This window comes from Microcebus murinus, chromosome 10 (assembly GCF_040939455.1).
Source record: "Microcebus murinus isolate Inina chromosome 10, M.murinus_Inina_mat1.0, whole genome shotgun sequence".
Taxonomy (NCBI): domain Eukaryota; kingdom Metazoa; phylum Chordata; class Mammalia; order Primates; family Cheirogaleidae; genus Microcebus; species Microcebus murinus.
Window position 1 is genome coordinate 73,711,855 of NC_134113.1, and position 27,172 is coordinate 73,739,026.

General features: G+C 39.8%; 1 protein-coding gene across 2 annotated transcripts in view; it reads left to right on the forward strand.

Moving 5' to 3' along the window:
* Positions 1 to 1,527: 1,527 nt before the first annotated feature.
* AMN1 (antagonist of mitotic exit network 1 homolog) overlaps positions 1,528 to 27,172 on the forward strand; it is a 37,626-nt gene continuing 11,981 nt past the window's right edge. Inside the window, exons 1-6 of one of the 2 annotated variants that reach the window (XM_012789267.3) lie at positions 1,528 to 1,635; positions 8,164 to 8,296; positions 14,734 to 14,878; positions 18,526 to 18,743; positions 19,055 to 19,111; positions 24,413 to 24,524. In XM_012789267.3, the coding sequence (XP_012644721.1) occupies positions 8,180 to 8,296; positions 14,734 to 14,878; positions 18,526 to 18,743; positions 19,055 to 19,111; positions 24,413 to 24,524 (649 nt within the window). In that variant the 5' untranslated portion in view covers positions 1,528 to 1,635; positions 8,164 to 8,179. Of the gene's footprint in view, positions 1,656 to 8,163; positions 8,297 to 14,733; positions 14,879 to 18,525; positions 18,744 to 19,054; positions 19,112 to 24,412; positions 24,525 to 27,172 lie in introns of both variants that reach the window. The other variant, XM_012789266.3, reaches the window with a different exon arrangement.

The following is a 27,172-nucleotide window of genomic DNA, read 5'->3' on the forward strand; positions in this document are numbered from 1 at the left end:
TCCTTCAGGGTCTCTGGGCTCCAGATTGTCTGGGTCTGACAAGAGTGACTTTTCTGTTGATATTTGAAATTTTCACAGCCCTTTATAGAAAAAAGTTTGCCAACCCCTGCTGTACATTCACCTCACATCACTCTCCAGCGTAGCCAAGCCAAACGGAGCTATTACACTTGCAGTTCCTAACAGACTACCCTTTTGTCTCTGACCTGTACTTCCCCCCACCTCCCCCAACCTGCTCCCACCGAACTAACCAACCCCATCTTGGCATTTAACAGTCATTCTAATTATCTTTTCACTTGTCTGGTGCACATGTTCCCCACTGAATCCTCAGCACCCAGCATGATCCCCTCATTTGGTGCTTAATAAATGTATTTTGATTGAATGAGCAGCATCCTGAACAGATGAACAAGAGTGGGTCACAGGCTGGGCGAGGTGGCTCACGCCTGTAATCCTAGCACTCTGGGAGGTCGAGGGGGGCGGATTGCTCGAGGTCAGGAGTTCGAAACCAGCCTGAGCAAGAGCAAGACCCCGTCTCTACTATAAAAATAGAAAGAAATGAATTGGCCAACTAATATATATAGAAAAAATTAGCCGGGCATGGTGGTGCATGCCTGTAGTCCCAGCTACTCAGGAGGCTGAGGCAGGAGGATTGCTTGAGCCCAGGAGTTTGAGGTTGCTGTGAGCTAGGCTGACGCCACGGCACTCACTCTCGCCTGGGCAACAAAGTGAGACTGTGTCTCAAAAAAAAAAAAAAAAAAAGAGTGGGTTCCAGCTTGCAAAGAGCTTACAAAGGTAAGTTAGACATATGAACAGCAAATTAATCTACAAGTTAGAAAGAAAAAGCACTAAAAAGCACCCAGTACCCTGCAGCAGAACCAAAAAGAGATAATTCCACCTAAGGAAAGGTGCCCCTTCCTTAGAATTCTTTCCGATTTATTTATTGGCATGGAGTGTCTTCAGCTGTAAAATAAGGCTGAATAATTCTGACTTCGCAGGATTATAATGAATATGGCTAATTATCGAAATAAAGCATGGAAAGCTCGCGGCTCAGTGCGTGCTTCACTAACAGCGCTCAACTGTTGGAGCCTCTAAAACGCTGTTTGATGTCAACGGAGTCCGTATCCATCCACCGGGCTCTCCAAGAATGCACCGCCAAGTGTACGGCCCAGCATCCAACGCATGCCTTCTGGAAGAGCAGCGATCTCTCAGAACTCCCTTTGTCACAGGACAGTCCTCCGCTTGGGGCGTCGCTGCTGGGCTGCCCGCAGGGAAGAAACTCCCTAGAAACCGCCCGGAGCTCCGCTGGGTGGGTGGGTGGGTGGGGCAGCGCCCGCGGAGTGGAAGAACTACAACTCCCGTCGTGCTTCGCCCGAGCTTAGGGCTTCTCTACATTTTATCACACCCAGCCTCTGCCGCGCAGTCCTCGGTGACTCCGCCCCAGCAGGGCTCTCTTGTTTCCTTGTGTGTAGTTCAGGGCGTGGCCACGCTCCGGCCACCGGAAACCTCCTTGTGACGACACGAAAACCTACGCGTCACGCGGGGTGCGGGAGTTGGTGGACGGTCCCTGGCTGGCTTCTGGAGGCCCTGAGACCGCGGAAGAGGCTTCTGAGGGCTGCCGCAATGCCTCGCCCACGGCGGGTCAGTCAGCTTCTGGATCTGTGAGTCCACCCCGCCGGCCTTCCCTTCGCGCCGCCCGGGCACCTCCTCCGAACGGCCAGGCCCCGCGCTGCTCTTCCTCCCCGCCCCTTTCCCACCTCCCGGCCTGTGAAGAGGCCCCGATTGTGTTTCCATCCCTGGGTTTCTGACGTGTCGCCTCCACGCTGAGGACAGCTGTGCGGAGTGGGCTGCCGGGCGGGCTGGGCCCTCCGCCCTCTGCCCTGGGCGCGCCTGGGTGAGCGTCCCGGGTCTGCAGTCAGCCTGGACAGCTCCGCGCCTCGTCGGTCGTCCCGGCAGTGGCTTGTCTCTGACAGGAGCTGGAAAGCCGGGTTAGAACAAAACAAAACACTAGATGGGGCTCGCAAAAGCCTGCAGCAAAATGCCACCCGGTTACTGTCCGTGGGATAAATACGGAGTCTTTGTTTTTTGTTTGTTTTTTTTTTTTTTTTTTTTTTTTTTTGAGACAGAGTCTCACTTTGTTGCCCAGGCTAGAGTGAGTGCTGTGGCGTCAGCCTAGCTCACAGCAACCTCACACTCCTGAGCTCAAGCGATCCTGCTGCCTCAGCCTCCTGAGTAGCTGGGACTACAAGCATGCGCCACCATGCCTGGCTAATTTTTTCTCTATATATATTAGTTGGCCAATTAATTTCTTTCTATTTATAGTAGAGACGGGGTCTCGCTCTTGCTCAGGCTGGTTTCGAACTCCTGACCTGGAGCAATCCCCCGGTCTCGGCCTCCCAGAGTGCTAGGATCACAGGCGTGAGCCACCGCGCCGGCCAAATACGGAGTCCTTGAGGCAGTGGGTAGCCGAGCTAAGGGCGCCGATCCTTGACGGGGACTGCGGGCCTCAGCCCCCGGCTCTGCCAGTCAGCAGCCACGTGACCAGGGACGGGTAGCTTACCCTCTCCCCGTTGCCTGGGTCCTTTATCTCTAAAGTTAGTACAGTGAGAGTACCTGTCTCATGGAGTTGTCCTGAGGAATAAATGTAACACAAGCTCTTGGGAGGCTGCCTAGCAAATAATCAACCCCGCTGAGTGCCGATTATTTCACATCGGAAATTGTGCTGGAAATTGCGGTTACGCGGGCAATGAATGGTATCTCTCCAGGAGCTTTCAGTCCACCAGTATTGCCATGTAAAAAGCAGACATCATGACGCTAAGGAGAACAACCTCCTTAATCTGTCGAAGGTTTTCTGAAACAATGGGGTTTGACATTTTACATTATATCTCAGAAACTCCTGGCCCACAGTCCACAGTCTTTTTTTTTTTTTTTTTGACAGAGTCTCACTCTGTTGCCTGGGCTAGAGTGCCGTGGCGTCAGCCTAGCTCACAGCAACCTCAAACTCCTGGGCTCAAGCGGTCCTCCTGCCTCAGCCTCCCGAGTAGCTGGGACTACAGGCATGCGCCACCATGCCCAGCTAATTTTTTTTCTATATATTTTTAGTTGACCAATTAATTTCTTTCTATTTTTTTTTTAAGTAGAGACGGGGGTCTCTTGTTCAGGCTAGTCTCTAACTCCTGACCTTGAGTGATCTTCCCACTTCGGCCTCCCAGAGTGCTAGGATTACAGGCGTGAGCCTCACTTTTCATAACAGAGGAATCACTTAGTTCTCCTTTCTGTAGGCTCAGGCTTGCGTAGAGTCCTGAGGAAAAAAAAAATCTTGCTTTAATTCTTGGCACAAATTTTACACCTGATCCAAATGGGAGTTTATTTCTGTCAGTAAAGGCGGTTTAAAGTAATAGTACAAGCTAGGGCCAGGCTCACACCTGTAATCCTAGCACTCTTGAGAGGCCAAGGCGGGTGGATTGTTTGAGCTCAGGAGTTCAAGACCAGCCTAAGCGAGACCTCGTCTCTACTAAAAATAGAAAGAAATTAGCTGGACAACTAAAAATGTATAGAAAAACATTAGTTGGGTACAGTGGCGTGTGATTGTAGTCCCAGCTACTTGGGAGGCTGAGGTAGAAGGATTGGTTGAGCCCAGGAGTTTGAGGTTGCAGTGAGCTAGACTGACACCACGGTACTCTAGCCTGGGCAACAGAGCGAGACTATGTCTCAAAAAATAAATAAAGAGTACAAGCTAGGAAGACAGACTATCTGGGTTCTATTCATAATCTAACATTTACTAGTGATACAATCTTGAGCAAATAATATAATCTGTCCGGGTTCCAGTTTTCTTGTCTGTAAATGGAAGACAGTAGTAATATAACCTACCTATTGAACTGTTGTGAAGATTAAAAGCCAGTATATGTAATGCCCATGGAACAGTGAGTGGTTGGCCATAGTTAAATATTCATTTGTGTTAGTTATAGATATTATTTTCTGCCTACCATGGAAAGTTTATAACAAGGGCTATGCTACCTTAGTCCTGACCTTTCTTCTAAGGCTTAATTACACTCTCTTAATTCCTATCTCTTTCCTGAAAGCTTCCTAATGGGTCCATAGAAATTATCCTCTGTACTCCTGTGGCTGGAATCAAGTCTTCCGTCTCTCTGTACCCATGGTTCCTAATTTTTAGGATTTGTTCAGTATTCAGTTGTTCAGTATTCAGCGTGTATTTAAAGAGCATATGTGGCATGTGAAACATTATGCTGAAGATTGTGGGAAATAGCTAGCATCAAAGACATGCAATCTTAGAGGACTCATGCAAGACAAATATGTAAATATCTATGATATAGGTAGAATAATACCACAAAAAAGAGATTAATAAAGTGTTTCAAATTTTCTGATGAGGGAAATAATATATGACTTTAGGAGAAAGCTTTGTAAAGGGGTTGCATTTGAAGATTGGTAGCATCTAACAGTTGCAAATGGGAGGAAATACATCCAAAAGAGAGTAAAATAATAAGAGTAAAAACTTGACAGGCAGGAAAGTTAAAAATATATGAGAAGAACAGAAAGTAATTTTCCAGTTTGAATGAAAGATACAATATGAATAGCAGAGTAGTGAGACATAAAGTTAGATAATTAGGAGTAGGGACCAGAATGAATAAGAGCATTTAATTTTGTAGCAGTTGGAAGCTATCAAAGGTTTTGAACTTTACTGGGAGCAGAGAGAGATTTGAATTAGGGAGAGGTTGGGAATAGAGAGATACTTAGGAAACTGTTACAGAATCTTATGAAGAGGTAAGGAGAGCCCAGACTAGAAGACATGTGAAGATGTTCTTTGCAGAATTATTTCTGATGACAAGAAGTTGAAGTGGGAGAGGTACCATGGAATATGCAGCTGTTAGAAAAGTAAAGGGTAGATATATACAGATTTATACGGATGGAACTTTAAAACACAGTGTTTAGTGAAAAAGGAGGAAACAGAATAACATATTTAAGAAAAACTATCCAGAACTTGGGGGTAAGGCAAAATGATGAGGCTATATGACCTTCAATGCCATAATAGTGTGTTGTCCCCATGTAAGAGTCCATTTTTGCCTTTAGAACCATATTTTATACCCTTTTGGGACAAGGTATGGTCTGAGATTGGGAGCTGGTCAGCAAGCTATTTCTAGTTTGTAACAAAGTAAGGAGCTTGAGCCACAATAGTGATCAACTGTGTCACTAAGCACACTATTTAGTCCTGCTGGTAGGAACTTCTTTTTCTTTTTTTTTTTTTTTTGAGACAGGGTCTCACTTTGTTGCCCAGGCTAGAGTGAGTGGCTAGAGTGAGTGCCGTGGGGTCAGCCTAGCTCACAGCAACCTCAAACTCCTGGGCTCAAGCAATCCTGCTGCCTCAGCCTCCCGAGTAACTGGGACTACAGGCATGTGCCACCATGCCCGGCTAATTTTTTCTCTATATATTAGTTGGCCAATTAATTTATTTCTATTTATAGTAGAGATGGGGTCTTGCTGTTGCTCAGGCTGGTTTTGAATTCCTGACCTCCAGTAATCCACCGGCCTGGCCAGGAACTTCTCTATGAAGGAAATAGTGCTTGGTCTACATTCTTGCATAATCTCCTTATTTCCTTTGGATCTGGGACATGATGAATAGTTTTGAATAGAGGGACCAAGGAAAGGGAAGAATTAGAAATTACTCCAAAGTTTTCAGTTTTGTTGATTGGGAGAATTGTGGTTAGACAGTTAGGAGGAGGAAGTGTCTTATGGGGAAAATGAATCAGAACATCTAGTAGAAATATCGAGCAGGCTGTTGGAATATAATTTTGAATCTTGAAAGAGAGATCAGGGATTGAGACTAAGATTGGGGATAAATATAGATGATAGGTGAAGCCATGGTTACGTTTAAGGGAGAGGACATAGGAAAAAAGAAAGCTGAAGACAAAATTTTATGTAACACTTAGGTTAGAAGAAGACCATTTTGCCAAAAAGTATTTGTTTATTAGAGCAATTCACCATATAACCGATTGGCCAAATACTAATAAGTTGTTTCTTTTAACTGTAAAATTTAGAGCATTGCATATTGGATAGGATATCTCCATGCCCCTACCCCCAGCCCAATTGTTTTACAGCTTTTCAAGATTTTAAGTTTTAGCTGACTGCTTTTCATTTTGTTTTGAGGAATGAGACCACGTATGTTGACTGTTGGGCCTGAGAATTGAGACTACTTATGTCAACATTAACTTATTGCTCTAGGAAATTTTTACAAATCAATATCTAAATAAACAGCTATCAAGACAGACATTTTGATGGTTTAGGGCAAACATGTTTATCATGCCCATATACATAAATTAGAAATGAATGCATACAACAAATATCTTAAAAGGAAACACAACAAAAGGATATGCATTAAATATTAGAATTGTTTCCTGGATTAGTGGGGAATGGGAGTGGGAAATGGAGATAACAAATAAATGGAAAAATAAATGTTATAAAATGAGCTGTAAAACCTATTGCTGGAAGAATGTGGAGGAAAGGAACCTTCCAGCACTATTGATAGAAATTGAGGTGTTACAAACTTTCTCGAAAATAATTTGACAATATATGTTAACATATCCTAGAAATAGTGGTAATTCTCATCAATAGGAAAATGACTAAATAAATCATCCATACAGTGAAATATTATGTAGCCATTAAAGGAGAATTAGAGCTATTCTTGATACCTTAAAGAGATTTCGTAAGATATTGAATTGAAAGAAGGTGTAGACAAGTGAGTATACTGTGATGCAATTTTAGGAGACAATGACCCCCTCCCAGACCTTTAAATGTGTGTGTGTGTGTGTGTGTGTGTGTGTGTGTGTAATAAGCATAGAGAAAAATAAGAAAGAATATGTATTAGGGTAGCATTGGGAAGTAAGCTAATGGGGGAAGAAGGATAAGAGAGGGAAAGGCATAGATAATCAAAGGAGGAAAAGAAAAAATAAAAATTGCATTAAAAAATGATCACAAGTACTTGATCACATTCATTCATGAATGTAAAATTTTGTATATGTGAAGGTATTTATAGACAGAAATGAAATAACATTTTGAAAAATGTACTTATTTGCCTAAAGTATGAGTTTCTCAGATGGTTGGAATTTCAGGGTACAACTGAGAGATATTGGTCATATGAGTCTTGCTTGTTGCCTGCTCTGATAACTATATTTTCATGCATATATATCAGTCAGTAGGTTCCTAGTTTTATGTTTATTTGACTGAAATCTTTTAAAAGAGATGAGGTCTTGCTCTGGTTCCTATGCTGGAATACAGTAAAGTGATTATAGCACATTGCAGCCTCGAACTCCTGAGCTCAAACAATTCTCCCACTTCAGCCTCCCACGTATCTGGGACTACAATGCATGCCACCACGTCTGCCTAATTTTTAAAATATTTTGTAAAGACTATGTTGCCCAAGCTGGTCTCCAACTCCTGGCCTCAAGTGATCCTCTCACCTTGTCCTCCCAAAGTGCTAGGATTACAATTGTGAAGCCACAGTGCCCAGCCTAAAATGCATTATGATAAATTAGGTATGCTGAGAAAAAATATAAGAATGAGCATCTTATTGGTAAAATTTTTTAAAAATAGGCTGCTCTGGAGGTAGTGAGTTATTTCAGTTGATTGTTCATCATGGTTAGAAATAAAACTCCTTTTTCTATTCTTGCCCCTATTTTCTCACTACTATATTTGAGTAGTCTTTAAAAAATTGTAAATAACAGTAATCATCCTATCTCATATAGGAGTAAACTTTCTATGCTACCAGGGGGAGGGGAAATCTGTCAATGTAGGGAAAAGCAATGGAAAAGCACGAGGGATGGGATGGAAAGATCAGTTAAAACAGAAAAAATGCAAAAGCGAAACTCATCAAGAGAAGGATATTTCATAAATTTTATTGTTTATCTTGATGTGAATCTTAAAACTTTTATATTAAATATTTTTCCTTTGAATACTAAAAAGAAAAAAAAAGAGCATCTTGTCCATAACTGAGCAAAGACTAAGCTTTTTAGTCTTCCTGAGCTGAAGTTGTAAATACAGCATTAATATAAAATGTACACTTCTTAATGAAAGGGCTAAGTGCTAAGAAAAAGCATTAAGCCAAGTGTTAGAAATCAGTACAAGAGTTTAATTGACCATATTGTATTTGTATTTCAGGTGCCTTTGGTGCTTCATGAAGAATATTTCCAGATACATCACAGATATTAAACCTTTGCCTCCCAACATAAAAGATAGACTGATTAAAATAATGAGCATGCAGGGACGAATAACAGATTCAAATATAAGTGAGGTAAGAGTATATATAACTGTAAAGCAAGCATACTATATTTTACTGTTTAGATATGATTTTAGTTTTTCAAGCAATGGTATATACTAGGATTGGTAATCATTTAAAAATATTATAAAGCATCAGGGTTTTTTAACTCCAGATAACCAAATTGTAATTCAAGGAGCACAGATTCCAGAAGCATGTGAAATTGTATCCTGACTAGCTAATTTTGGATAGGATTTTTTAAAGAAACATGAAGAAATTGGAACTTATTAGTTCATTCATAACCTATTGTTTTGATTGGTAGGAAACTGTTATCAAAGCAATTCATTGGTTAGAGTAAGGGTTTCTAGGCAAAAGTCCTTGATTCAAGGGTTAGAAAAAGTTCTGTCATCAGCATAAAGTCTTTTTGTAAGTGGCAGCAATTTTGCCTGCAGCATCAGCAAGTATATTCTGGGGTCCGGCAATCACGAAATGGCATTCAGGGACAAAATGGCATTGCTCTGGTCAGCTCAGTTAGCCTTCCATCCATTCTTGTCTTCATGGTACCAGCACCCTTGATCTCTGTGTTTTCAAAATGTTTAAAGCTTTTTGGTCAAGACTCACAAGAAGAAATATGTGTTACATCACGACTCCAGTACATAAACCACGCTTATGTGTAACAATACTGTGTGGAGTATACATTGATATTTTCTTTTATTCCATTTCATCTTATTTCATTTAAAAAAAAAAAACAACATTGATCACAGCCTACTAAATTAACAACCAGCAGTTAAAAATCACTCTTCTAAACTATGGTAGTCTCATTCTTCTGGATACCTCATTTCTTACTGCTAATTTATATTTACTCCCCTTCCCTACAACTAAGCTAACCTTCTTCAGGACACCTATGCCTTTCGTTGGTGGCTTTTCTATAAGGCAGCAAGTCCAGCAAGGGCCTCCAGTCTGAATTAAAATTCCACCTTTGCTGCTTTTTCTGACATGGCGCCTCAGTTCTCCGAACTGTCAAACAGGAGGTGAAAGCAACTATTCGCAGGGATTTGGGGAGGACTCCTTCATAGTGGCTAATTGTTGCTTGGAAAACCAAGTGATCTTAAAACTGAGGGCATAGCTGGACCAGTAGTAGGAACACAGGTCCTCAACACAAGAACAGGTGGGAAGCCGGGCGCGGTGGCTCACGCCTGTAATCCTAGCTCTTGGGAGGCTGAGGCGGGCGGATTGCTCAAGGTCAGGAGTTCAAAACCAGCCTGAGCAAGAGCGAGACCCCGTCTCTACTATAAATACAAAGAAATTAATTGGCCAACTGATATATATATAAAAAATTAGCCAGGCATGGTGGCGCATGCCTGTAGTCCCAGCTACTCGGGAGGCTGAGGCAGAAGGATTGCTTGAGCCTAGGAGTTTGAGGTTGCTGTGAGCTAGGCTGACGCCATGGCACTCACTCTAGCCTGGGCAACAAAGCAAGACTCTGTCTCAAAAAAAAAAAAAAAAAAAAAGAACAGGTGGGAAAAGTGCTAATAATGGAAGGGAGGTGGCCTAATGTTAAGAGACTGTTGTTAGAAGCAGTGGGAGGTTGATTATTTTCTTGATTGAAAGAGAGGGTTCGTACTTTTTACATTTACTAAATAATTTATTAACTTTATGAAAGTCATGTTGTGGGAAAACTATCCTTTTGCGCTAATCTTTCAGTCAAATTATGTCAAAATAGAATTTTTAAAATGTTAAAAACAGGCCGGGTGCGGTGGCTCACGCCTGTAATCCTAGCACTCTGGGAGGCCGAGGCGGGAGGATTGCTCAAGGTCAGGAGTTCGAAACCAGCCTGAGCAAGAGCGAGACCCCGTCTCTACTATAAATAGAAAGAAATTAATTGGCCAACTAATATATACAGAAAAAATTAGCCGGACATGGTGGCGCATGCCTGTAGTCCCAGCTACTAGGGAGGCTGAGGCAGAAGGATTGCTTGAGCCCAGGAGATTGAGGTTGCTATGAGCTAAGCTGACGCCATGGCACTCACTCTAGCCTGGGCAACAAAGTGAGACTCTGTCTCAAAAAAAAAAAAAATGTTAAAAACATAATTCTTACACAAATAGTAAACATGTGCCTAAGTTTTAAATAACTCATTAATAAAAGAACTAGTAGGCTCACGCCTGTAATCCTAGCACTCTGGGAGACAGAGGGGGCAGATTGCTCGAGGTCAGGAGTTTGAAACCAGTCTGAGCAAGAGTGAGACCCCCGTCTCTACTGTAAATAAAAAGAAATTAATTGGCCAACTAATATATATAGAAAAAATTAGCCGGGCATAGTGGCACATGTCTGTAGTCCTAGCTACTGAGGAGGCTGAGGCAGAAGGATTTCTTGAGCCCAGGAGTTTGAAGTTGTGGCTGACGCCACAGCACTTACTCTAGCCTGGGCAATAAAGTGAGACTCTGTTTCAAAAAAAAAAAAAAAAAAAAAAAGAACTAGCAGGAATGCAAAACTAGTTCACAAGAGTATTCAAGAAACTAAGATCTATTTATCTATGCATGAACACCCATACACACACACACACACAAATGAAGCTGGAATAAGTTTACTGAATTAGATACAAAATTAGATAATATTTTACAGGACAATAAAATGAATTACTAAGGCTGTTTTTTTTTTTCTACTGAACAGAAATCTTTGCATCTCTATAGAAAATATAAACATTTTCATTTTTTCAGTTTCTACAAGTTAACAACTCACTTTACAGAATTATAAAATAGAATCTTTGCTTCAATTAATAGGGCTGGGCACAGTGGCTCATGCCTGTAATCCTAGCCCTCTGGGAGTCCACGGTAGGAGTTCAAGATCAATTAATAATAAATAGGAGATCAAACAATGCTATATTTTCCTAGAAATTGATCACTAGGTGGTGTTAGGTATTAGGGGTTGAATTGTGTCCCCCTTCCAAAAATATGTTGAAGTCCTAATATTCAGTACCTCAGAATGTGACCTTATTTTGAAATACGTTCTTCGCAAATGTAATTAGTTATGGTGAGGTGGTGCTGGAGTCGAGTCCCTAATCCAATATGCCTGGTGTCCTTATAAGAAGAGGGCCATAAGAAGACACAGAGATAGATACAGATAGATAGAGAACACCGTATCTTCAGATGGAGGCAAGACTGGAGTGATGCTTGTACAAGTCAAGGAATACCCAGGATTGCCAGTCATTATCAGAAGCTAAGAAGGCAACATGGAACAGATTCTCCCTCAGAGTCATCAGAAGGAACCTACCCTGTCAGCACCTTGATTTGGGACTTCTAGCCTCCACATCTATGAGAGAATAAATTTCTGTTGTTTTAAGCCACCCAGTTAGTGGTACTTTGCTATGGCAGTCCTAGAAAACCAATACAGGTGGGCTTCTTAAGACAGCTCTCTAGCTTGTTATTAAAAGTGGTGTAGGGCAGGACACAGTGGCTCTTGTCTGTAATCAAACTCTGGGAGGCTGAAGTGGGAGGATTGCTTGAGGCCAGGAGTTCGAGACCAGTCTGAGCAAGAGTGAGACTCCATCTCTACCAAAAATTAAAAAAAAATTAGGCAGGCATGGTAGCACACGCCTGTAGTCCCAGCTACTCAGGAGACTGAGGCAGGAGAATAGCTTGAGCCCAGGAGTTTGAGGTTTCAGTGAGCTAGGCTGACACCACTGCACTCTAGCTTGGGCAACAGAGCAAGACTCTTATCTAAAAAAAACAACCCTGATGTATCTTTAATGCTTTATTTCCTTTGTATTACCTTGCATTTGAACATAGACATTTTAGTGGTGTAGTCTGCTTGACTTTATGGAGGTAGGATGATATCTCTGGGTTCTTATTGTTGATAGTTCTGTTGATGTATGTAATGTTGTGCGTGACTCATAGATGAAACATTATGACACTACAGAAAACTGGTGGTTTTCTTCTCTCCCCCACCATATCCATTTCTTTTTATCCCTTTAGCTTATATTTCAATGACTTATGTTTTTGTTGATGGCAATCTTTAACATTTAAACCTAATTTTATCTGAATAGAAAGATGTAAAGGGGTAAATGAGATAGAGAAACAAAACATGATTTTTCTTGGTGCCCTACCACTAATCCCCATCCTTGCAATAGTCCTACTTGTGAAATTACTCAAAAGTTAGATACAACATTTGTTAAAAAGCTACACACATCTTTGGATGGTCTCCATACTTTTTGAAGTATTTCCTAAATCTTTTTATAGTCTCTGGATGAAGGCAGCCTTTTAAAATATGATTCCATAGTTAGAAACCAAGAAAAAATTAATGGATAGATTTGATTACATAACAATATAAACTTCTTTATCAGAAGAAGGAAAAAAGAAACTAAGTCAAATAACAGGCTTGGAAAGTATTTGCAGTATAAAATCTAGGGTTTTTAAAGCAATCTTGACAATATAAAGAATCCCTACAAACCAATTAAAAAAAAATCAGGAAATACGCAAAGGAAAAAATGCAAAATTTTTTTGCCAGTAACATTATAAAAAAATATTTAACCTCAGTAGTAATAAAAATCATAGTTTGCCTTTCAGTTTGGCAGAGATTTAAAAAAATAATACCCAATGATTTCAATAGTGTGGAGAAACTGTCACTTGTATCCCATGTTAATGAGTGTTAATTGATAAAAAAAAAAACCTTTTAGGTGAACAGTTTGGCATTAACCTATCAAAATTACTTCTGTTAGAAATCTCAGGAAAATAATAGAAAAGCACACAGGGTATGTTCATCATAATATCATTTATAATAATAAAAAGTTATGTATAATATATATTATAAATGAGGCACCTTTATTTCTCATAATATATTATCCCTGTTTTAATAATGGGGCTAGTGGAGCATAGAGAGAAAACAGAGCTTGGTCACAATCCTTGGGTTCAAACTCAGGCAGTCAGCCTCCAGAGCACATGTTCTTAATCATGACACTGTATTGTCTTCCAAAGCAACCTAAATGTTCAGTGTTCGCCAGTGTAGGATGCATTTACTAAGTATGGTACTTGTATAAAATGGAATAGGATACAACCACAATCAATTGATTTTATAAAAAGTACTCATATATGATCTGATCCCATTTTTCTTCAATGGATCTTTTTATTTTATTTTATTTTATTTTATTTTATTTTATTTTATTTTAGAGACAGAGTCTCACTTTGTCTGGGCTAGAGTGCCATGGCGTCAGCCTAGCTCACAGCAACCTCAAACTCCTGAGCTCAAGCGATCCTTCTGCCTCAGCCACCCCAGTAGCTGGGACTACAGGCATGTGCCACCATGCCCGGCTAATTTTTTCTCTATATATTTTTAGTTGGCCAATTAATTTCTTTGAATTTTTAGTAGAGATGGGGTCTCACTCTTGCTTAGGCTGGTCTTGAACTCCTGAGCTCAAAATGATCCGCCTGCCTCGGCCTTCCAGCAACAGATCTTTTTAAAAACTAAAAAAACACCAAAACTAATGTAACTTTATCTGTGGATATTGGTATTAAGGGTAATTTTAGTTATAGTAGTTAAAAGTATAGGATTTGGAATTAGAAGGACAGAGGTTCCAATCCCAGCTCTGTTCCTTTTGGCTGTGTTCTTTATGTTAGCTACTTAAGTTCTTGGGGCCTCAATTCCATCATTTATCAAATGGCAATGACCAATCCTTCAGGATGCGTGTGTGTGTGTGTGTGTGTGTGTGTGTGTGTGTGTGTGTGAAAGAGGAACAGAGAGACTGAGAAAGAGAGAGAATATGAAATAACATAATGATACTTAGTACCCTTCCTGGTAAGCATCTAATAAATAGAAATAGTTATTCTTGTCATTTATTATAATTTTTCTAGACTGTCTGAATGTTTTGCAATAATAGTACATTATTTTTATATTCAGAAAGATAAAGTCATTTCTATTTTGGAAAAAAATAAAGTAAGAGAAAAGAAAAATACCTCCAGGAAAGAACTCAGATTTCTTAGAAATTTATCTTTATTAATTGTTGGCCTCAAGAAAATGCTTAATAATGCTAGGTTTGTACTGGCTCCCCAAAATAATGATGTAGAAGGTAAATGTTCTAGATAAGCAATACACCTAGGCATTTGGCAGATAGTGATTCAAGACTTAGCTCTGCTGAGCAAAGAGGCACATAGGTAGAGTCTCTGGTAATAGTCAGGAACTACCAGAAGATAATTACTCACTACCTTGGTTATTCTTCTCAGGTTAGGGGTCTTTGCTCTGTACAAGCCATCTCAATAGTGCTTCATGTCCCAGTAAGGACTTTAGGGGCACTGAAAGCTGCACCTCCAGCTGGAAGTACACTTGGTTTCCTTCTCTTTACGTATCTGTCTCCACATGGATGTTTCCATATTCTTTGCCGTATTTTGCACCAGCCACTTGTCTGTTTTGACTACCAAAAGACTGAATATGGAATACGTATTTATAGAAAAAGTTACTTTTTGAAAATCATGTCTATGTTACAGATTTTACATCCTGAAGTCCAAACTTTAGATTTAAGGAGCTGTGATATTTCAGATACTGCTCTCCTGCACCTGTGTAACTGCAGAAAACTGAAGAAACTTAATTTAAATTCCTCAAAAGGAAACAGAGTTTCCATAACTTCAGAAGGTATGTGTATTAACACTGAATAAATTGGCAAATTACTACTCACCATCTGGTATAGTTGTGGAACAAGGAAGGGGAAAAATATGTCAAAAAAGAGTATGATGATATCAAAGAAATAGAAATTATATTTGTTGGGTCCAGAGCTGAGAGACATGCTAAGCCTCATGTGTAGCAAGTGCTGTTTATCTTGAGCATCTGGGTGCAGATGGACGTCCAAGAGAGAAAATGGGAGAGCCTTGGGTTTTATAGAGAGTTTTTCCGGGGGGAGCAAGTAAGCAGGCCAGAACAGCAGTTTGCAATTAATTCTTTCTCAAACAACCAGCTCCTAGCACCCCTGCCTCAGTCACATCCATCCTTCAGCTCTGACATGGTCCTTATCAGGAGAGCTAGGGAGGGATAAACTTTGTCTCTATCAGGGAGAGGAGGAGAGAATGCTGGCTGCAGCTATCTGTTAGATTTACAAAGTCCGGAACTCTCCAGACTCCTGTGGCTATTATTTTACAAGTCTAAGTTTTGTATTAACCAAATTGTATCCTATACATACTTTTCGGGTTCCCACCTGGAACAAATCTGACAAGATTTATTGGTAAAAATATTCAGAAAATGGCCAGGCGCAGTGGCTCACGCCTGTAATCCTAGCACTCTGGGAGGCCGAGGCAGGCAGATTGCTCGAGGTCAGGAGTTCAAAACCAGCCTGAGCAAGAGTGAGACCCTGTCTCTACTATAAATAGAAAGAAATCAATTGGCCAACTAATATATATAGAAAAAATTAGCTGGGCATGATGGCACATGCCTTTAGCCCCAGCTACTTAGGAGGCTGAGGCAGAAGGGTTGCTTGAGCCCAGGAGATTGAGGTTGCTGTGAGCTAGGCTGACCCCACAGCACTCTAGCCCAGGCGACAGAGCAAGACTCTGTCTCAAAAAAAAAAAAAAGAAAAGAAAAATAATCCAAATTAGAATTCTTGCTTATAATCAGTGCTGCAAGTTAGGAAATACATTGAGTAAATCATTCCCTTGTATATTAGACATATTTAAATAAACAAGAATGTATACATCTATATTTTAAATATTTTCCCTGGTGTAGCGGAATAAGAAATGACCAGTTAGTATTTTGTTGAGGGCTTTTTGATGCCATATTATTAATACAACAGAATTACTCATCAGATTAAATTTGCAAGCACTTTCCTATCAGTCTGTTCGATGCATAGTTTTTTATAGCCAAATTACATTTTTCATTGTTACTATTACATGAATTAGTAGATTTTTGTTTTTTCTTTTTAGACCATTTGTGTCCAATATAGGATTTGTACTTCTTTTTTCAGTATAAGAAAGAGGGACTTATTTGGCTAAATAGGTTTCTGGAAAATTTTGTGGGTAGCTGGGTATATTTTGCACTCATCTTGGTTAGCGAATTAGGATATTCATAATATTAAAAACAAACATAAGGTTTTAAATGTTTACATAACTAATAACTCACTAGAAGGAACTCCTCCCCCAAACAAAGCATTTTCCTATACTCACACAACACTTCTACAGCAAGTGTGTGGGTTTTTTTCCATACCAGTTCTCCAACTCTCAGGATACCAGCTGAGTGTCCTACAATTGAATTTCAATTTTGACACTATCTACCTGGAGTGAGCATCAGATACCACAAGTTAAGGGCTCAGTCCCACAAGACTGCCCCCACTTCAGATGCCAAACACAAGTCTGGGCCTCTGGTACTTCCGACTGACCAGCTATAAATCAGGGGTTCCCACAACCTCCTCTCTGAGTTCAGTAACTTCGCAGAATGGCTCACAGAACTCAAGGAAACACTTAGATATACCAGTTTATTATAAAAAATTATAAAGGATACAGATGAACAGCCAGAAGAATTCATAGTGTAAGGTCTGGAAGGGTCCTCAGGGGCAGGAGCTTCTTGTTAGGGGTACACCATGTGAAGAAAGCTCATCAAGTCTTTTTCAAGAGCTTTTATAAAGCTTATTCCCCATACCTCCTTCCCAGAGGTCAGTGGGTGGGGCTGAAAGTTCTAACCCTCTAATCACTTGGTATTTCTGGAGAGGACCCCACCCTGAAGCTAAGGACCCTACCCATCACCTCATTAGCATAAACTCCAGTGTGATCAAAAGGGAGTCATTATGGGTTTTTTTTTTTAGTTTTTTTTTTGAGACAGATTCTCGCTTTGTTGCCCAGGCTAAAGTGAGTGCTGTCAGCCTAGCTCACAGCAACCTCAAACTCCTGGGCTCAAGCAATCCTCCTGCCTCAGCCTCCTGAGTAGCTGGGAATACAGGCATGCGCCACCATGGCCAGTTCATTTTTTCTATATATATTAGTTGGCCAATTGATTTCTTTCTATTTATAGTAGAGACAGGGTCTCGCTCTTGCTCAGGCTGGTTTCGAACTCCTGACCTCGAGCAATCCACCCGCCTTGGCCTCCCAGAGTGCTAGGATTACAGGCATAGGGAGTCATTGTGAATAATGGTAGACACTCCTGTCATTCAAGAAATTCCAGGAGCTCTGTGCCAGGGACTGAGGACAAAGACCAAATATATGTCTTCTTATATCACAGCTTCCATGCTGGACACTGGTAAATAAAATAACCATTCTTTTTTTTTTTTTTTTTTTTTTTGAGACAGAGTCTCGCTTTGTTGCCCAGGCTAGAGTGAGTGCCGTGGCGTCAGCCTAGCTCACAGCAACCTCAAACTCCTGGGCTCGAGTGATCCTTCTGCCTCAGCCTCCCGGGTAGCTGGGACTACAGGCATGCGCCACCATGCCCGGCTAATTTTTTATATATATATCAGTTGACCAATTAATTTCTTTCTATTTATAGTAGAGACGGGGTCTCACTCTTGCTCAGGCTGGTTTTGAACTCCTGACCTTGAGCAATCCGCCCGCCTCGGCCTCCCAAGAGCTAGGATTACAGGCGTGAGCCACAGCGCCCGGCCTAAAATAACCATTCTTTAAAAAATAAATAAATATTCTTTCTTAAGATATGAAAAATTGTAAAAATGACCTACCCATGAATTTACTCTTCTATTTATGGGGCAGTGTTGTGCACCCATCTCCAATGTGCATTTATATCATCAGTTCACTTGGATTTAAGAACTTCTCTTTTCTTGATCCTCAGGAAAATATAAGGTTGGTCCAGGCTAACAGAGGAGCATGGTGGTAGAAAAGAAATCCACGTTTGAGGACAAAGTGGGGCGAGAGAGAATGCATAGGTATAGCTATGAATTTCTAACAATAAGCATGAAGACCATTACTTAAAACATTTGGGCAATTTAACTTTCGATTTCCCTCCAGAGTGCTCAAGAAAGTTAACTTTACTACTTTAAAATTTTTGTTTAACCAAAAGGAGAATCATCTACTATTTAACTAACTAATTTAGTTTCTGATTCTTGGCTATTTCCTAAAAGCAAATCTACCTGTGCACAATAAAGGCTCGCCATTAATTGCAAATACTACAGGCTGTGTAGGGAATTCCAAAAGAGTTTTGAGTAATGACAGCATCACTGGAAAATAAATATATTCTCACAGAATACTTTGAAAAAGGATAACCTACAATTGGTGATTGCTAAAATGAAAATCAGTCAGATTTCTCATAGATATGTACATACATAGCTCATCAACATATAATTATGTTTTCCCCAGGAATAAAAGCTGTGGCTTCATCTTGTTCATACCTGCATGAAGCGTTGTTGAAAAGATGCTGCAATCTCACTGATGAAGGAGTCCTTGCTCTTGCACTCAATTGCCGGCTGCTAAAGATCATTGATTTAGGTGGCTGCTTAAGTATTACTGATGTGTCCTTACATGCATTAGGAAAAAACTGCCCATTTTTGCAGTGTGTGGACTTTTCAGCTACTCAGGTAAATGAAATATAGGCTTGAAACATATAATGATGTGTTTGCCCAGTGTATCTCCATGACCAATAAAAAGAATACAATTAATTGTTTTCGTTTTTGTTGAAATTTTTGACCACTTCATGCTTTTGGTGGTTAAATTACTGCAATATGATTTTGCATATTTCCCTCAATTATTTTAAGTAACAAGGGTGGGAGGTATGTATGGCTAAAACACATGGTTGTTGAATGGGAGGCAATAAAACTATATTTACATGATTACTTTTAGAAAATCTATTTCCACCATTTATGGGCTGTTTCTTTTTCCCTTTGCTTAGGTATCTGACAGTGGTGTGGTTGCGCTTGTTAGTGGACCTTGTGCCAAGATATTAGAGGTAATTTAAAAATAACTATGAAGGTAATGGTAACTAAATTTTTGTATTATTCTTTGAAATTATTTTTTAAACCTAGCAGACAACCAGTGACTTATCAATTGGGTATTTTACGGACTTTTTTTTTTATTTTCTTCTTTTTCCTTTTTTTGGCCTCCACCTCTTTATCCCAGAGTAAAGAAAAACTGGTAAAGTTAGGAGATAAAATAAATGTGCTTTAAAAGAAAAACTTAGATGGGTGCAGTGGCTCACACCTGTAATCCCAGTGCTTTGGGAGGGCAAGGTGGGAGGATCACTTGAAACCAGGAGTTCAAGACCACCCTGGGCAACACAGCAAGAACCCATCTCTACAAAAAATTTGAAAATTAGCCAGACATAGTGGTGTACATTGGTAGTCCCAGCTACTCTGGAAGCTGAAGTGGGAGATGGCTTGAGCCCAGGGGTTGGAAGCTACAGTGAGCTACGATTGTACCACTGCACTTCAGCCTGGGTGACAGAGTGAGACCCTGTATAAAATAAAATTTAATAAAGTAAAGTACATGAAATGAAATAAAATTTTAAAAATTTCATTTTACTTCCAATGAAAGTTTTCATTTACCAGAAGTTTTAGTTTCTAACAGATTTAAGGATGGTCTTATTATGGGAGAACATTGTGAAAGTTTATCGATGTGTTCTTTAGGATTAATATATTCTTTAGGATTTGATGTCTGACTGATATTTCTACTAGGACTACTAATTTTCTTGGTATCCTATTTATTTATTTATTTATTTATTTTTTTTTTGAGACAGAGTCTCGCTTTCTTGCCTAGGCTAGAGTGAGTGCCGTGGCATCAGCCTAGCTCACAGCAACCTCAAACTCCTGGGCTCAAGTGATCCTCCTGCCTCAGCCTCCCGAGTAGCTGGGACTACAGGCACAAGCCACCATGCCCGGCTGATTTTTATATTATATATATTAGTTGGCCAATTAATTTCTTTCTATTTTTATGGTAGAGACGGGGTCTCGCTCAGGCTGGTTTTGAACTCCTGACCTTGAGCAATCCGCCCGCCTCGGCCTCCCAGAGTGCTAGGATTACAGGCGTGAGCCACCGCGCCCGGCCTGGTATCCTATTTATTTTGATAGCCACAGTGTACAGCCATTTAAGAAGATCTTAAATTAGTGTTCAGCCTTTGAATTTAATGATTGATGTAGCACCTATAACCTGTTTCTAACTCTGTTCGGAAGGCTTTTATCCCAGGATTTTGTTTTCTTCCTTTCCCAATTGACAGTGGTTTGTTTGTTTAATATAACTGTGCTTTTTACAGTAAACCACATCAAATCCTTTTTTGGAAGTAGGCAGGCTATTATTAAAGTTATTAATAATAACTGTTGTAATAGAATGACAGTGCTGTATTTTTGCCAAACTATTTCTCCTTAAGTTATTGCTCAAAGAGACTCTTTTTTGTGATATTTATATATCTGGGTCCTGCTTGCCTTGTTAACATATATATTTCTAGAAATCTTTTTATTAAGAAATTACCATATTATTCTTACACCAAGTTCCAAATTCTAATAATTTTTTTTTTTTTTTTTTTTTTTTTTTTTTTGACAGAGTCTCGCTTTGTTGCCCAGGCTAGAGTGAGTGCCATGGCGTCAGCCTAGCTCACAGCAACCTCAAACTCCTAGGCTCGAGCGATCCTTCTGCCTCAGCCTCCCAAGTAGCTGGGACTACAGGCATGCGCCACCATGCCCGGCTAATTTTTTTATATATATATCAGTTGGTCAATTAATTTCTTTCTATTTATAGTAGAGACGGGGTCTCACTCTTGCTCAGGCTGGTTTTGAACTCCTGACCTTGAGCAATCCGCCCGCCTCGGCCTCCCAAGAGCTAGGATTACAGGCGTGAGCCACCACGCCCGGCCTAAGTTCCAAATTCTAAATTGCATCCTAAACCAGGGGCAGTAATTTTTACTATTTTATTTTATTTTTTTATATCACAGGCACTGTCAAGTTTTATTAAAGAAAACATTTGCACAATTTACTTTTCACCAGTCTGGCATGCTTCTAATGACATCAGAGTCACCTGGATCAATGATAGCCAGTGTGCATACTCTGTAGTATTTTCCACATGCTGTGCCCAGTTCAATATTATTTCCTACTTCCAAAAAAGGATTTGATGTGGTTTACTGTAAAAAGCACAGTTATGGCCGGGCGTGGTGGCTCACGCCTATAATCCTAGCACTTTGGGAGGCCGAGGCGGGCAGATTGCTCAAGGTCAGGAGTTCGAAACCAGCCTGAGCGAGACCCCGTCTCTACCAAAAATAGAAATAAATTAATTGACCGACTAAAACTATATATACAAAAAATTAGCCGGGCATGGTGGTGCATGCCTGTAGTCCCAGCTACTCGGGAGGCTGAGGCAGTAGGATCACTGAGCCCCGGAGATTGAGGTTGCTGTGAGCCAGGCTGACGCCATGGCACTCACTCTAGCCTGGGCAACAAAGTGAGACTCTGTCTCAAAAAAAAAAAAAAAAAAAAAAGCACAGTTATATTAAACAAACAAACCACTGTCAATTGGGAAAGGAAGAAAACAAAATCCTGGGATAAAAGGCTTCCGAACAGAGTTAGAAACAGGTAATAGGTGCTACATCAATCATTAAATTCAAAGGCTGAACACTAATTTAATAACACTGTAGTGATGGACACCAGTTTTGGCTAACATGGCATAATAGTACTCTATTTCAGATTACCTCAACGCTGGGCAGTTGTTGGCGAGGATGACCAATTTCACTTTGCTTTGTCTGATAATCTTTAGAGTCTGCTTGTACCCCAGCATATACTTTCCACTTTTCATAACGAGTTGGAGCCTTGAGTTGATCGACTCCAACGACTTTTTTGTCTTCTTTGCAGCCACCATCTTCCTGCCTTAGGTGCCGGCCAAGATGGCTGGGGAACCAGTTTTCACTATTTTTAATGTGAACGTTTGTTGAGCACTTACTATATTTCAGGCTCCGTGCTAACTGCCTTACATTAATTAGGTTGTTTAATTATTGTAACATTATCCTATAATCACCATAATTTTCAGTAAAATTGTCAAATAGTTAACTTAGTTTATCACCATCTAATAAAACCATGAGGAAATTAGTTGTTATGTAGTGCTATGCTAGAAAGTATACTTACATATTTATCTCAATATTATAAAATTAAGAATACCAACCTAAGCAGAATTAGGAAAAAATACAATTACCAATAAGTGTTCGTGATTGTAGTGCCACATCATAGATTTTTTCAATTTTCCCAGCTACTTGGGAGACTGAGGCAGGAGTTTGAGGTTGCAGTGAGCTATGATGACACCACTGTACTCTAGACCAATAGACAAAGCAAGATCCTGTCTCAAAAAAAAAAAAAAAAAGATTCATCAAATGCTTGATATGTACATTTGTTGTAGTATTGTTTCTTTTCTTCTGAAAAGTTGATACTAAATGGTATACATATTATAATCAATCACATCTTACAAATAAAGGAAACCTGTGCATTGAAAACTCATAAAAATTGAGGCAAAAAGCATCCTATGTTATAAATTGGCAAAGATAGCCTATGATATAAACTGGTAAAGGCTACAAAGAAATTTTTTTTTTTTTTTTTTTTTTTGAGACAGAATCTCACTTTGTTGCCCAGGCTAGAGTGAGTGCCATGGCGTCAGCCTAGCTCATAGCAACCTCAAACTCCTGGGCTCAAGCAATCCTGCTGCCTCAGCCTCCCAAGTAGCTGGGACTACAGGCATGTGCCACCATGCCCGGCTAATTTTTTCTATATATATTAGTTGGCCAATTAATTTTTTTCTATTTATAGTAGAGACGGGGTCTCACTCTTGCTCAGGCTGGTTTTGAACTCCTGACCTTGAGCAATCCACCCGCCTCGGCCTCCCTGAGTGCTAGGATTACAGGCGTGAGCCACCGCGCCCAGCCTACAAAGAAATTTTTATACTGCCGTGTAAACCACCACCACAATCAAGATATGGAACATTTCCATCATATTAAAAAGGTTTCTCCTGTCCTTTTGTAGTTGATCCCTTTCTGTGACCCTCTCCCGGGCAACCACTGGTTTACTTTGTCATAGTTTTTCCTTTTCTACAATTTCGTATAAATGAAATAATGCAGAAAATAGTCTGTTTTTTACTTCTTTCTTTTACTTTACTTTTTTCACTTAGTGTAATGTTTTGAGATTGATCCATGCTGTTGCATGTATTGATATTTCATTGCATTTTATTGCTGAGTAGTATTCCATAGAATGGATATGGCACAATTTGTTTATACTTTCACCTGAATCTGATAGACATTTGGGTCTTTCCAATATTATACTATTATGAATACTGCTACAGACATTTTCATGCAAGTCTCTATGTAGACATACATTTTTATTTTTCTTTGGCAAATACCTCGGAGTAAAATTGTTAGGGCATATAGTAAGTACATATTTTAGCTTCATAAGATACTACCATACAGTTTTCCAAAGGGTCTGAACTGACATGCTTGAGATTTATGACTATTAGTACAAGTAGATATTTTTCATTTTAAATGTTTTATCTTAATCTGTTATATTAATAAACCATTTATTTACCCATTCTCCACTTCTATACTATTACATGTAATATTGCAATGGGCATATTTATTAATTGTTTCATTGTGCACATGTTTCTCTAGAGTATACATCTATAATTGGAATTGCTGGGTTCTAGGGTATACTTATATTCAGCTTTAATAGATATTGCCACATTTCTTTATAAAATGATTGGGCATTTAGCTTTTTTTTTTTTTTTTTTTTTGAGACCAAGTCTCACTTTGTTGCCCAGGCTAAAGTGAGTGCCGTGGCGTCAGCCTACCTCACAGCAACCTCAATCTCCTGGGCTCAAGCGATCCTTCTGCCTCAGGCTCGCGAGTAGCTGGGACTACAGGCATGTGCCACCATGCCCGGCTAATATTTTCTATATATATTAGTTGGCCAATTAATTTCTTTCTATTTATGGTAGAGATGGGGTATCGCTCTTGCTCAGACTGGTTTCAAACTCCTGACCTGGAGCAATCCGCCCACCTCGGCCTCCCAGAGTGCTAGGATTACAGGCGTGAGCCGCCACGCCCAGCCTGGGCATTTAGCTTTTAAGGCTGCTTTACCTTCTAAATTTCTTCAGACTTATATTGGTTCTTTTCTATATAGTTTTTTTCTTATAAGTAGACGTTTGGTTCTTTTTGTGTCAGAGTGTTTTCCAAACTTTTCCATACCACTATACCTCCTTTTGTTTTGATTTTGTTTTCTTTATTTTTAAATAGGAAATCCACATGGGACATTGTGTAAATCTAACTGATGGAGCTGTAGAAGCTGTCCTTACTTACTGTCCTCAGATACGTATATTACTCTTCCATGGATGCCCCCTAATAACAGGTTAGTTTGATAGACTGCTTGGGTTCAAATCCTGGCTTCATCTTTTACTGTGTAACTTTGAGTAAATTATTTAACCCATTGCATTATTCAGTTTCTTCATGTGTAAAATGGGCATGATGATGGTACCTACTTCATAGGCTTGGTTATGATGATTATCTCACAACTCTTTATATGGTGCCTTGCACATAATAATAGCTCAATAAATGTTAATTATGATGGTGGTGGTAGTGGTGATGGTGATGGTGGTGGTGGTAAATGCTCAATATTATCTATGATGAGGATGGTGATGGCAGCAATGGTCATGATCATGATATTGAATATGATGCTTCATGCAGACAATAAAAATTTTCAAGTTTATGTATATTGCATTTATCAAATGTGCTAAATGATCTATTAACTGTTATCAAGCTGTAGATACTGAGATCAGAATAATTTGGATTCTTAGGCTAATGTGGTTCTTCACTAAAGGAGAACAAAGTAGACATAGCCCATTTGGCCTGTTTGAGAGCCATGATACTATATATCACCCTACTCTAGAAACCATGGTACCTCGCTGTTTCACATTACCCCTATAATGGTTCCATAGCATAATATAAACTGGATCTCACTTGTAAGTCAGTGGTTATGCCCAGTCCTTCCCACTCATTTCTCTAATTATAGTCTAAACAATTATTCTCTAGCTCAAGTTACTATCCTGGAAATCTCTTTGACAACTTTTCTATCCTTTCTTATGTTTGGACTCCCAGTCTTAACCAAGGCAGTAACCTTGAGTTGTATTTGGGTACCAGTGGCATCTGTAGTGCAGATTAGATCTTGTTTTAGGCAAAGAAATTTCTCAAGAAACTAGAGCCAAAAGAGTGACATAAGAAGCTGTTAACAGTGGTTACCTCTAAGGAAAGTTGTGAAGGGACAAGAGTAGGAAGACTTCACCATATACCCTTTTATATCTTTTGAATTTTGTATCATGAATAATAAAATGAATAATAATAATGCAGCCCACATCTACCCATAGGAAACTCATGCTTTAGACCAGCCAACTGCAGCCTGGGGTTTGAGGACAAAGGTTTAGACAATGAGTTTGCTGGTATTTTCCAACCTCAGTCCTCTCTTTAGCTGCCTGGACTCTCACTACAGCCTTTTGCCCTTTAGTTTTCTTAGGTGTGGCTCTGATATTAGCACACTGTGTCCCCCAAGCTCCAAGGACATATCAGACTCTCCAACTAATCTCCGTAGAGCCCCTTTTACTAGGCTTGAGGGGAAGAGAAAGCATCCCCAGCCTTCTTTCTAAAACTCAAATTGTAGCTGTCTTCAAAGAAATACTCTTTTAAATTTCTAACTCTCTATCCCTTTCTACTTTAACACTTTCATATATTTTAATGGATGAAACCATGGATTCAAAATACATTTTAAGCCAAGCATTTACAAATAGTCATGAATAGGTTTATCTGGTATCTCATTTTGGAATAAGAGTACCTGGTACCTCTAATCCTGGAACCGTAGCTAATAGTTCTATTTTAATGATCTGTTATATTTATCTTAGGGTAGCTTGGGCTACACAGCATGTTATAAAATCAAACTTTATTAATTTTACCTTAATTGTCTTTCTGATTACCATTTGAAAATAATTAAATTGGCATTTTCCTTCTACTTTTAATAGATGTCAAGTCATAAAAAAATATGCAATCAACTAAGAAAACTTATTCTTAGGTAAACTGCTTAAAGCAATTATCAAAGAACTTATAATTAATGAAATCTTTAGAAGGAAATACCAAAAATTTGTACATTTAAAACCAATATTAAAAGTTTAGGCCAGGCGCAGTGGCTCACGCCTGTAATCCTAGCATTCTGGGAGGCTGAGGCGGGCGGATTGCTCAAGGTCAGGTGTTCGAAACTAGTCTGAGCAAGAGCGAGACCCCATCTCTACTATAAATAGAAAGAAATTAATTGGCCAACTAATATATACAGAAAAAATTAGCCGGGCATGGTGGTGCATGCCTGTAGTCCCAGCTACTCAGGAGGCTGAGGCAGGAGAATCGCTTGAGCCCAGGAGTTTGAGGTTGCTGTGAGCTAGGCTGATGCCATGGCACTCACTCTAGCCTGGGCAACAAAGTGAGACTCTGTCTCAAAAAAAAAAAAAGTTTAAATGTTTATGGATTAATATACAGGTGGTTCCTGACTTATTAAGCAATGATCCAATTTATAATTTTTCACCTTTACAATGATGTGTGAAATCGTGACACATTTGGTGGAAATTATACTTCACGTACCCATGCAACCATGCTGTTTTTCACTTTCAGTATAGTATTCAGTAAATTATATGAGATAGTCAACATTTTATCATAAGATAGGCTTAGGGTAGGTGTGATGGCTCACTCCTATAATCCTGGCACTTTGGGAGGCTAAGGAGAGAGGATCATTTGAGGCCATAAGCTCAGGACCAGCCTGACAAACATAGCAAGACCCTGATCTCCACAAATAAATAGGAAAAAAAAAATTAGCTGACCATGGTAGCACACAACTGTAGTCCCAGCTACTTAGGATACTGAGGCAGGGGGATCATTTGAGCCCAGGAATTTGAGGGTTGTAGTAAACTATGATGATACTACTGCACTCTAGCCTAGGCAACAGAGCAAGACCCTGTCTCAAAA